Source organism: Chinchilla lanigera, unplaced genomic scaffold, assembly GCF_000276665.1.
Source record: "Chinchilla lanigera isolate Chin_1 unplaced genomic scaffold, ChiLan1.0 scaffold00104, whole genome shotgun sequence".
NCBI lineage: Eukaryota > Metazoa > Chordata > Mammalia > Rodentia > Chinchillidae > Chinchilla > Chinchilla lanigera.
Genome location: NW_004955505.1, coordinates 4,274,818 through 4,287,197, shown reverse-complemented (window position 1 = coordinate 4,287,197; position 12,380 = coordinate 4,274,818). Strand labels below are relative to the sequence as shown.

Sequence of the window (12,380 nt, the reverse complement as noted above, 5' to 3'; positions counted from 1 at the left end):
CGCTTGCTGGGCAAGCACAGCACCACTGAGCTATACCCCTGGCCTTAAAACTTTTATTTTGAAACAGCATCTCACTATATTGCCCAGGTTGGCCTCGAACTTTGAGTCCTCCTGCCTCAGCTTCCTGAGTAGCTGGGATCATAGGCACTGCCATCACACCCAGCTAAAGTGTTTCTGTGTAGTGGCAGATGATCCCATCTGATTTCCTTACGGTAGCATAAAGGAAAAAGTACACAGCATACTGTTTGAGAATTCTGAATTTACACTGCTGGAGGATTTCTTTGATAAAACAGTGTTTTAGGTAAAACTGTTGAAATGCAGATGTCTATGATTCAAGATTGATACTGCTGGCCTCTTCAGCTCCTAGTAGTTTCTTTATCCAGCAGGTTTGTTTTGTCTTTCTTTTCTCTTTCAAATATCAACTTTATTTTGAAAATTTTTACAGCCAGGTATGGTGGTGCACACCTGTAATCCCAGCACTGGGGAGGCTGAGGCAGGAAGATCAATTCAAGTTCAAGGGAGCTTTAGCTATTTAGGGGTTCAAAGCCAGCTAGAACTGCATAGCAAGACCTTGTCTTTAAAAAGAAAAAAACTTTTACAGATACTCCTTATTTAACGACCTGCTTAACGACTGTTCAGACCTCTGACCCGCACCTGGGTTAGGAGGTAGGAATGTGAGTGGCAGAGTGGCCTGACGGCGGCTTCTACAGCACAGCACCGTAACTTTGCCGACTGTACACACAGCGCTGTACTGCAGCTTTGCGTTCTGTTACACGTTACCATACTGCATGTACGATTATGCACATAAAAGCAAGGTCATCGTGCTGGAGTTCCCTGTGACTATTTCTCCTTCTGAGTACTGTGCACACCTGTAGACCAATTCACCTAACGACCGAGTCACGGGAGCTGAAGCCAGTTGTTCAATGAGCGTATTTGTCCCAGAGGAGCCGTGCACCGGTGAGTAGTGGTTTGAAATGGATTTAAAACTTCTTTTCAATTATCTCCCAGAAGAGAGAAAATATGTGAGAAAATATCCAGTTATGCATTTCTAAGTCTTGGGTTAAAATTTTCTGTTTATTGAGCAAGGAAAGAAAGTACAAGCGAAAATGGGGTGGGGGTAACCGTCTCTCAAAAACAGGCCTATTCCCTGAAACTAGGCTGACTCAGAAGACACAACAATCTGACTGGCCAGAGCAAAATCCACTTTTTAACAGAATTAAATCAATTAAAAATGGTTTTGGAGCTTGGGAGCAAACCCAGGTCCTGTGCATGCTCAGCACGTGCCCCGCCACTGAGCTACACACACCCTTTATTTCTTATTATTTATCTCTGCACGTGGGACTGCGGACTGAACCCAGGGCTTTCACACTAAGCCACGTCCCCAGATCTTTAATTTTATTTTGACACAGGGTCTCGCTGTGTCACTAAGCTGCCTGTGCAGCTGGGATCTCGCTCACCATCCTCCTGCCTCAGAGTCCCTGCATGATAGGATCAGAGGTGCATGTCCCCATGCCCGGCCTACCCCCTTTTAAGGTCCTTTTTCCCAAATTCATTTTCCTCAGCTTCCTCCTTTTTGCTTTTGGAAGTGTTGGGGATTGAACGGAGGGTCTCAGGAATGGTAGCTACACCCCCAGTCCTTTTTATCTCAAGACACAGCTTGGCTAGGCTGCCCAGGCAGGCTGGCCTGGAACTTGCGACCCTCCTGCCTCAGCCTTCCCAGTAGCTGGGACCCCAGGTCCATGCCATCATGCCCGTACCCTGCCGTTTCTATCCCTCCTCACACTCACAAATGCACTGTGCTCCCAGCATGGGAGGCAGCTGGGAGCCGGGACAGCCAGCTACTCACGTGCAGCCTTCCCGGTCAGGGAGGTGATGCTCAGCCTCCGTGCCGCCGTGGGTGACTTCTGCTGGGGCGGGGTCCGACACTGCCGCCCCAGGTCTTCCTCCACCGCGGGCGCCATCAGCTCCCCGATGAGAATCCTCTCCAGGCTCCCGTCGTCCACGCCCTTCCCCAGCCAGCGCCCGCACGGGAACCTGCGGGAGGACAGGAGGCGCCCCGGTCACCAGCCACTCGGCATGGACTTTAACCAGGGGTCGGCAGTGCTCCCGTGGGTGAAGCCTCTTTACCTTCAGTCCTGTGAGCTGTTCACTTACTAGGAACACTTTACAAATGCAGAAAAATAGAGCAGAACCAGTGGCATAAACGCCTGCCTGGCAAGCGCAAGGTCCTGAGTTCAATTCCCAGTACCAAAAAAACCAGAAACAAAAATAGAGCAGAACGTATCAGACACCATATTTGATCAGACCTGCCTTGCGCTTTGCTTTTGCTGCCTGAAGCGCTGCCTTGCGCTTTGCTTTTGCTGCAGCTGAGGGTTTACAGCCAGTGACTGTCCACATGAGGGCCAGCCTCACAGGAGGGCCCCATCCCCAAACTAAAGTGATTCTTTCAGTGTCCTTTATTCGTTGTTTGTGTTGCTGGGAACCCAGTATTTCTTTTATACCTAGTCTACAATTAAAACTCTGGCTAGTTTTCGAAAGAGTATTTTCAAAGTAGGAATGAAGGTGAGGACGAAGGCGCAGGAGGAAGGAGCGGGCTGTCCCCGCCCGGCACAGTGCAGTGTGACCAGGGCCTCCCAGCTTCTCCTCTCAGCAGAAGCATGTGAAGCTGGGTGCCATGGGGCGCCTGCAACCCCAGCACTCTGGGCCACCGGGGCAGGAGGACTCCAGGTTTGAACCCACCCTGGGCAATTCAGACCCGCTCTCAAACTCGGTGTGAAGGCCCTGGGTTCAATCCCCAGCAGGGAGAAAGGAGCGCTGTAAGGTCCCTCCAATTCCCAGTTACGGAGCTCTTCTGCAGCACCTGCGGGCTAAGCGCTGGTGGCAAGTGCATCTTGTGGGGTGTGTTTTTTTATTTTTTTTTGGTGGTACGGGGGATTGAACCCAGGGCTTTCTTCACACTGAACTACATCCCAGCCCTTTTAAAGTTTTAAGACACGGTCTTGTTAAGTTTCCAAACTGCCTAGGCTGGGTCCCAACGTGTGATCCTCCTGTTTCTGCCTCCCCGAGTGCTGGGATTACAGGCATGTATCTGCATGCTTGGCTTTTTTTCTAAAAAATATTTTTGGAGACAACTTTACATCATTTAAACAAAATGAAATAAAATCCAAACAGACTAAATTCAGAAGCCAGTGGCAAAACTTTAGAAAGAAAATGACGGGCCCCTCCCTTCTCCGGGCCCTCCTCACCTGTACGTGTGTCCCGTGATCCCGTTTCTGACCATGACGCAGTCCACCAGCCACTTGGCCAGCAGCCCCGAGTTGTCGTGCCCGATCTGCACGGTGGTGAGCTTGCCCAGGTTCTGACACTGCAGGCAGGAGCACAGGGCACTCAGCACCCCGCCCGCCGCGCTGCGGGGCTCACCGCGGCAAACACGCCCACGCACGCCCGGCTCGGAGCCCCAGCACGGGACGGGAGGCTTGGGACACCGCTGCCTGCAGAGGGGCTGGGCTGAGAGGAGGCAGGATCGCTGGGAAGGGACGGCTCCGCGGCCTGGCGACCAGCATGGGCGTCTAGAGGGGAGAGGGTGTTGTCCACAGGGACTCACAGAGAGGCGGGCAAAACGCCGGCCCCACCCAAGGACGCCAGGCGTGGGGCAGACCCGTCCTTCCAGGTCTGGGGGTTGTGGCGGCAGCAGGAGTGCCAGAAGTTTGAGGCCAGCCTGGCCACGCTGTGAGTGCAAGGCCAGCCTGCACTATATGGCAAGACCCTGCCTCACAAAAAAAAGTTTCTCTATTTTTTAAAAAAATTCATACGTGTGCATAATACATCTTAATTGTTTTTACCTCCTGTACTTCCCTTTCCCTCTCATTTGTATCTGCAAAAGATCCATCTCTCTATTTCCTACTCGCTCTCTCTCGCTCTTTCTTTACACTTCGAGTTTCTCATGTAGGAGAAACAGTATGATATTTAAGCTTTGTGTCTGATTTATTTCACTTAACACTATGGTCTCAAAGTGCACCATTTTTGTAAAAACCAGTCAAATATTGTCCTTCTTTACGGCACAGTAGTGCTCTGTTGTGTACAAACACCTTTTCTTTATTCTGTGTTTTTCTATTTTTAACAAGAGACCCAGCTTAATGGTACAGCACTTGCCTAGCACACGCAAGGCCCTGGGTTTGATCCCCAGTAGCGCGTACAACCAAAACCAAACCAAAACAAAAAAGCCCAAATCAAATAAACTTAGGTGTTATTTCTGGAATTTTTCATTTAATTTGTTTGGACTGTGGTTGATTGCAGCTAGCTGAAACTGCCTCAGCCTCTCAGAGTGCTGGGATTATAGGTATGTACCTCACGCCTGGACTGCTTTGGTCTTCTCAGATGGTTTTGCTATGCAGCTCAGACTGGCTTTGAACTCATGATCTTCTTGCCTCAGCCTCCCTAATACTAGGATTACAGGCATGTGCCATGTGCCTGGAGAATGTGGCTTCTTCATAAGAAACCGTGGTGACCCAGCTGAAAGAAGACGGCAACTTGATTTACTAAGGCAGCAGAGATGGAAAAGGAGTAGGCTGACGTGTGAGTGTTTGGAAATTGCAAGATGGGTCTTACAAGGTGGTTTAGATTCCATCATTTGTAGGTAAAGAAAATCCAAGGGTTTTAAAATCTTTCATGGGCTAGGGATATACATGCTCAGTGGCACAACACCTGCCTGGCAAGCATGAGGTCCTGAGTTTGATTCCCAGTACAAAAAAAAAAAGATTTCATGTATAGATAGCTGTGAGCCCACTACACACCACACAGGAGGACAAAGAACTACTGGCCTCCAACTCCTAGAGCCCAAAGATCATAAGAATAGGACATTCAGGTAGGACTACTTCCCTTCTAAATTCTTCCCGTATAGCAGGATTAAACTGAGTATGTGCTCAAAAGCACGAGAATAATCTACTAGTTGAGACCTGGAGTTATGGTTTGTGTCTGGGTGTCCGCCCGCAAAGCCTCATGCGGCCATGGGGCAGGCTTTTAGAGTTTGACTGATTATGGGTGTGAGAGCTACACCCGCCCTGGGGTGGACAGTTTGCATATGTAAGGGAGAGGAAGAGGCTGCTTGCGGCCATTCCTCCCTTTTATGTTTGTTGCTTTTGCTGTGTTCTGCCACCATGAGCTGTAGCCCTCTGCCATGTGCCATTCTGCCTTGTAACCAGCCAAGTATGGACTGAAACCTCCACAAACTGTAAGCGAAATAAACCTTTCCTTCCTTAATTTTGGGTGCCAGGTATTTTGTCCCAGCAACGAGAGAAAAGTAACCAAGCACCTGGCATCCAGCTGCCACACGGCAGGCGTCTTTACAATGTCTCTCTGTAAATGTCACCATGTGGCGCAGAGGTACAAGCGTGACGCTGGCCTCTCTGGTCCTTGCCAAAGGCCACGCAGACACAGGCGGAGAAGAGCGGCTGTGGGGAGACTGAGCGGTGCTCCCGTGCCCTGCCGGCCGGGCCTGCGCTCAGGGACCAGACCCCGGCAGCCTAGGCCCAGGGCAGCAGGGAAACAGAGCTCAGCAGTGACTGACAACCACACAGCAGTAACAAGCGGCACGAGCTGCTGCAGACAAGAAGCACGCGGTCACACACTGTCCTGCCCCGGGGAAAATGGGCAACGAGACGGCGAACCAGAACCTGAGCGCTCAGTGCTCCTGCTAGGAGTGCGCTGCGGACCCACCTCGAAAGCCATCTCCAGGAGATTCTTGGGGATCTGCATCACCCCTGTGTCTCCCAGCTCTCCCGACACACAGATCCAAGGGTTCGAGGTGATGATTGCATTGCTCAGTTTCTTAATCGGTATGATTACGGACCTGTATGGGATCACTGCAAGCAAAATGTGGAAATTAATGAAAAATTACAGTAAACTTCCCTGGCATGGCGCTTCTGATCGTCCTGCCTCTGCTTCCTGAGTGCTAAGGTTACAGATGTGCATCAGGAATGAGCAGCGCCATCTAGCTTTTAAGGTGCACTTACACTGCACAGAGAAATGAGGTCGTAACTCTTCCAGCCTAGAACGCGGAGGTCAGGTTGTAAACCCTAAGTCCTTGTACATATGTGGTGGCATTCACGACTATCCACCTCACGCATGTAAGGGGAATCTACCACCACGGTGACGTAACCACCACTTACTACACAGCAACAGCCTCCGGCACAGCAGAAGACGCCCGAGGACACGCGCACTGACTGTGCAGCGCTGCCACTACTTCAACTGTTGGTTTCTGGTGGAGCTGAGCACTGACCCCAGGCCTTGCCTGAGCTAGGCAGGCTGCACCCGAGGCTTCCCAGCCCAGTGCTGGGGCTCCAACCCAGGGTGCTCCACCGCTAAGCTACATCCCCACTCCCCTCCTTCAAATCTTGACACAGGGTCTCTAAGTTGTCCAGGCTGGCCTTGAATCTGATCTGCCTGCCCTGGCCCCCGACAGTGCTGGCATTACAGGAGTGTACTACCATGCCTGGCTCCTGCTTGGGTTTTAAAATTAATTTTGAAACAAAACTGAGCATGAAGCTGGGCGTGGTGGTGCACACCTATAATCCTAGTACTTGGGAGGCTGAGGCAGGAGGATTGCCCCCAGTTCAAAGCCAGCATGGGCTGCATACTGAGTTCAAAGCTACCCTATGCTACATAGCGAGACCCTGTATCAAACAGCAGTAACAACAACAAACCCCCCCAAAATAAGTATGAATGAACATGGTTCCTGATTTGGTTTCATATGAAAATGGGGGCAGATGACTTCTTGGCTAGACTCCGTGGCTGATTCTCTTGAGGAATGCTTTTAAAGTACTCACTTTAGAGCTTTCCCTTCTCAGATTCATGGTCCAGTGTGAAATGCTGAGGATAACAAAGGCATGGCCATTCCAGACTCCCCATGAACCCTGAACTACAGTTTGGGAGGCTACCGAGGTGTGGTCCTGAAGCCTTTCCTTCTCAGGGCTCTTCCAAAGGCCACCACTAGATGGCACTGTCCCACTTTCTGTGGAGGCCAGGTAGCCTGCACAGGTCCCTTCTCTCTGAAAAGTAGGTGGCTCAGATACATTAGCATATTTTTGTCCATCGGTCTCCCAGTCTCCCTCCCACCCCCGTGCCCCAGGTGGGACTCAAACTTGCAATCTTTCTGCCTCAGCCTCCCAAATGCTGGGATTACAGGCACATACATGCCACTGCACCCAGGTTACCCTTTTTTTGTTTTTTATTTTTTGAGGTAAGGTCTTGCTATGCAGTTCAGGCTGGCCTTGAACTCACACTGTAGCTCAGGCTGGCCTCGAACTCACAGCAATCCACCTGCCTCACTCTCCCATGTGCTGGAGTTACAGGTGTGTGCCACCATGCCTGACACACTTTAAAAAAAAATAGGGTAGAATTAGTATTTTTTTGTTGGAGCCCTTGGGATTTGTCATCACTGGTTTGCAAGACGGGGTCGATAGAAACTGTCCTTGAACAAAGGTCACCTGCAGGACATGCTGCCCAGACACGGCCTCAGTCTGAGCTGCTGGGGAAGGGGAACGAGCAGGATGCGTGGCTCGTTTCCCAATTCTACGCGACTGTCTTTATGTTGGTCGAGTACTCTCCTTCTGTCCTTTTATTTTGGCTAAAGAAAAGGAAATGTGAGCGGGAAAGCCACACTATGATGGCCTGGTCACCAGCAAATCGGGCGACTGGGCTGAAGGCAGAGAGGCTGGCGTGGGGCCGTCTGGTGCCGGAAACCCTCAGCGCCGGCCTGCAAGCAGGGGCGCTGCAGCCAGGGCCTGTCCGGAGCTCTGCTCTGCTCCACTCTGCACTGAGGGGACCCAGCAGCTACTGTGCAGCTGACAAAGAAGAGCAGCACTGATGCGTCCAGGCAGGACCCGCGTCCTCCGGGTGAAGATGCGGAGGAGAGACTGGCAGACACGAGGGGGCCCTGGGACCCGAGCTGACCTGCTCGTCTGGAAGCACAGATCCTACTTTAGATTCTTATGTCTGCAGCAACCTAATTCAGAGGCGCTGTTGTACCCACTCCTGCTGCTTTTCACCTGTCTGCCAGGTGACAGTTTCACAATTCAGGCCTGTGAGGCGTGCGTGGTGCTGACTGGCATTCAGAGGAAAGTGTGTTTCTGAGCACAGAGCCTGCGCTCCTCCTTGGGCTGCCTCCTCCCTCTCTGCGGGGAGGGACGGAGGTGACGAACACTAGGGAGGAGGGGACACAGCTCTGGTCTGTGGCAGCACACGTGGCCACCTTTTACACGAGCTCCCTTCTTACAGAAAGGAAAGGAAAGTGCTGGGCTGTTTAAGGCACTGCTTTTCAAATTTCTGACATCTGGCGCTCAACACAATTCCTAAGTGGTACAGGAAAACTTCTCCAAGGCAGAGAAGGGACCCACTGCCAGGAAGAATGAATACTGGCGGGTAGAATACACACCACAGTGCAGCTCCCTGTCAAAAGTACACTGCCAGGCAGCACTTCCTCCCAGCAAAGACCTACAGCCTCCAGTAAGACCCTGAGGTCTGTGAGTTAGCCAAGTGTGGCGATGTCACACGGATTCCCTGATTCTCTGACTCTCTGTGTCTGGGGCATTAGACTGTTTAATGAAACAGTCCTCTCTGCATCCTTCTGGCCACAGTCTGCCTCAGGGCCGGCACCACACGGAGGAAGTAGACTGCAGAGGGCGCTAGAGAGCGCAAGGGTCCTGCAGGCCTCCCCGCAGACTCTGGGCTCGGGCCAGCTCCCGGGGCACCAGTGAGGCGTCCTCTGAGAGGACCCCGGCAGCCGGAGAGGTGCTGCCACCCTCAGTAGAGATACAGAGGCCCGCAGTGCCCACAGCGTGCCAGGCGCATCCCACTGCCGGAGAGCGGTGCTGACTCCCCACTGCGGCGGCCAGCTGAGTGGCCCCAGGCTTACCGATGGTGGTGAACACGCTGGTGAAGCAGAAGTAGTCCACGGCGTTGAGGGAAAGAAGGTGGTAGAGGAACTGCTCTCGCTCCTCCTCACAGCGCAGAAAAGCATAGCGCTTGTACAGTTTCCTGGAAGGGCAGGGCGAGCACAAAACACAGTGCGTCTGTTAGGCCTTATATGTCGGAGTAAAGAGAAGCAGCCCTGCCAGCACAGGAAGAAACTTCACCTTGAAAGAACACACAATCACCGAAGTCACGGCCAGCTGAGCCCCTCCCCCAGCCCTGCGCAGCCGCGGGCGCCGTCCCCAGGCCCACCCGGCCTCTAGCAAAACATGAGGGACGCGGAGTCCCTGTCTGTCACACGTGAAGAAATGTGGAAGTGACACCAGTGCTGGTAAGGGAGATTATGTCACAGCTGTGGGGCTGAGGACTCCAGAGAAGCATTCTGTCGGCAACAGTGACTAAGCCCGTCGTGCCCTCAACTCGTCCATTCTGCTCTCAGCACGCAGCCGTGAGACGGTGTGACGTGTCACAGAGCTACCTACACACTTCCACCCCCACGTTAACTGTAAGGCACTCGCCTGGCACGTGCATGGTCCTGGATTTGATCCTCCGAGCCAAAAACAAAGCCACAATATTGTATGGCCGTTAAAAATAAAGTTTAGAAAGAGTTCAACAATAGCACAGATATTACTAAAAATACTGTTGCCTCTTCTTCTGCCCAGACAGGGTCTTGCTATGTAGTTCAGGCTGGCCTTGAACTTGAAGCAATCCTCCTAGATCCTCCTGCCTCAGCCTCCCAAGTGCTGGGATTATAGGCATGTGCCACCACACCTGGCTTTCACTTTTATTAAGTACTTACATTAGGCACTTTTCCAAATGTTTATTAAAGATATTTATCCTCTTTTTTTGCCCTGAACTGAACCAAGGGTCTCAGTAGAGATACAGAGGCCCTCAGGAAGGCAAGTGTTCTACCACTAAACTACATCTCCAGCCTTTTTATTTTATTTTTGAGACAGGGTTTCTCTAAGTTGCTCAGGCTCATCTTGAGCTCAAGGTCCTCCTACCTCAGTCTCCTCAGTAGCTTGGATTACAGGCATGTGCCACAGTGCACAGCATTAAAATGTTTAATCCTTGACTCCATGACCACTGAGATACAGAGAAGTTATGTATCTTGTTCCAGCCTATTCAAATAGTAAATATTAAAGGCAATATTGGAACAGAGACATGCAGACTTCACAGTTTAAAATCCTCTATGGTGAAAGCTTATGATATAATGTTAAGCTGAAAAAGAATGGTACTGAACCACAAATCTAGTATTACCTTATCCAACAAGATATGACTAGAAGACAGTAGAGAAGAAAACATGAAATACTTAGTACTGTTTTTTAATGTGGCAAGACTGTAAGTAGTTATCAATTCCTTCTTTGTACTTTTGCCCCAATGAGCATGAATGATTTTTTTTTTTTTTGTGGTTTTGGTTTTTTTTCCTCTGGTACCAGGAACCAAACTCATGACCTTGCGCTTGCCAGGCAGGCGCTTTGCCGCTGAGCTAAATCCCCAGCCCCCATGAATGATTTTTATTCAGAAAAAGAGGGAAGGAAGGAAAGAGGGAGAGAGAAAGGTAAGGAGGGAAAGGAGGGAGAGACAGAGAGAGAGATAGAGACAACGATTTAAAAGAACAAGTCAGAGAGCCAGGCATGGTGGCTGCACTCGGAAGGCTGAGCGAGGCAGGAGGATCGTTGTGAGTTCAAGACCGGCTTGGCTTACAAAGTAACTTCAAGGCCAGTCTGAACTGCATAGTGAGACTCTGTCTCAAAAACGAAACAAAACAAAACAAAAAACAGAAAACAACAAGTTAAGTACCCAGGAAATATGACACACTGCATTCTTTGTGAGGGGGGCAGTTGGGGATTGAACCAGGGTCTTTATACTGGGCTATACCTCCAACCCTGGCCTTCACCCTTTATATATTTTGAGACAGGATCTTGCTAGGTTGCTGAGTTGCCCAGACTGGGCTTGCACTTGTCATCCTGCTGCCTCAGCCTCCAAGAGTGCTGGGGTTGACAGGAATGTGCCACTATGCCTGGCTTTTTTTGGTAAATCAAACCTACTCTTTGGACCTTAAATCTTCTCCTAAACTGCTCCAGGGGGGTATGTAGTGTAAAGGTGATATGTACAAATCCAAAATCACGAGGCTAGCACGTGCATGGTCTGGCATCACCACAGGCTTCCAACAGGCCATCAAATCCGAGGTCCTGGTGGAACTCCTCACGTAACTCTGCTCTGGAACCGAGTCCTCGGTCTTCAAACTGCCTCTCTGCACACATCTGGAAACACGTGCCATCCAAAAGGGTTTCTCCACAAAGGGAAATTGCCAATCCAGGGAGTGGTGACCTCACACTGACCTGACTGCTTTCCTGGCTCTACCCTGTCCAGGGTAAGTACTGGCAAGATTGTCAGGTAAGGCTTTTTACTACTGCTGACCTTTGCCCTATCCTTTTTTTGCTAGACCAGATTTTTTCCCCCCTGGGTTTTTTGAGACAAAGTCTTGCTATGTAGTCCAGGCGGGCCTTGACCTCACAACGATCCTCCTGCCTCAGCCTCCCACGGGAGTGCTGGGATTACAGGTGTAATTACAGCCACCATGCCTGGCTTTTTAAAGGAATTGTTATTGGCTTACAATACAAAGTGTTTACAAGTTCAACCCGTCCTGTGGTCCAGTTGGCTTTGCTCTGTCGCAGGGCACAGTGTGGTCCTGGGCTGCGCGGGCTGGGGCACCGGCCCAGCGGTGGCCACATGTGCCGCGCAGGCCAAGCTGCCGCTGCAGCACACAGATCAGCAGTGCAACAAGACGCGCCCTCTGCGTGCTTCCCAAGCACCAGGCGCAGACACAACAGTCTCCGGGCAGAGTCTTACTTGGTGAGCGGCTGGTTGGAGAGCAGCTGCTTGAGGTGCTGAGACAGAAGCTTCTTTTCCAGAGACAACCTAATCCACGCTCGAGCTCGCCCGACATCCGTCTTGATCTCGCTCATGTTCTGAATGTGCCTAAGGGAAGGGAACAGCAGAATGGAGTAGATCCCGAGCACGAGGCAGAGCTGCAGAGAACTAGCGCGGAGTCAACAGTGTGGATCGAGCAGTCACTTCACGTTACAGGAAGCACTGGACAGGGAGGAGGCTGATAAATCCTCCAAGGGCAGATCCCACCTGCGCCGGGGTCCCGCACCAGAACTCGCTCCACGGTGCACACGAAGGCAGCGTCCTAGGCCAAGCACCTAGCACTCGCTCAGTCTTTCAGCCTTTGTTACATCCTTGTCTTAGCCTCAATAAGCCAACTGGTTATTCTAGATTCTCAACTGTGGAGGACCACAGGGGCAACCCTTCTCCAAAGAAGAGCAACTGTCTCCATTCTGGCGGAACCTGGCCCTGTTTCCATGTACTTTTGTGTACTGAGCTGGCCAGGACTTTCCCTTGTC

The 12,380-nt window shown here is 51.3% G+C and overlaps 1 protein-coding gene across 1 annotated transcript in view; it reads right to left on the bottom strand.

Moving 5' to 3' along the window:
- Dennd5b (DENN/MADD domain containing 5B) overlaps positions 1–12,380 on the bottom strand; it is a 160,427-nt gene that overhangs the window by 7,915 nt on the left and 140,132 nt on the right. Inside the window, exons 14-18 of the mRNA XM_013505934.1 lie at positions 11,824–11,952; positions 8,912–9,033; positions 5,716–5,861; positions 3,246–3,364; positions 1,847–2,034 (exon numbers count right to left, since the gene is read on the bottom strand). Of these exons, the coding sequence (XP_013361388.1) occupies positions 1,847–2,034; positions 3,246–3,364; positions 5,716–5,861; positions 8,912–9,033; positions 11,824–11,952 (704 nt within the window). The remainder of the gene's footprint in view (positions 1–1,846; positions 2,035–3,245; positions 3,365–5,715; positions 5,862–8,911; positions 9,034–11,823; positions 11,953–12,380) is intronic.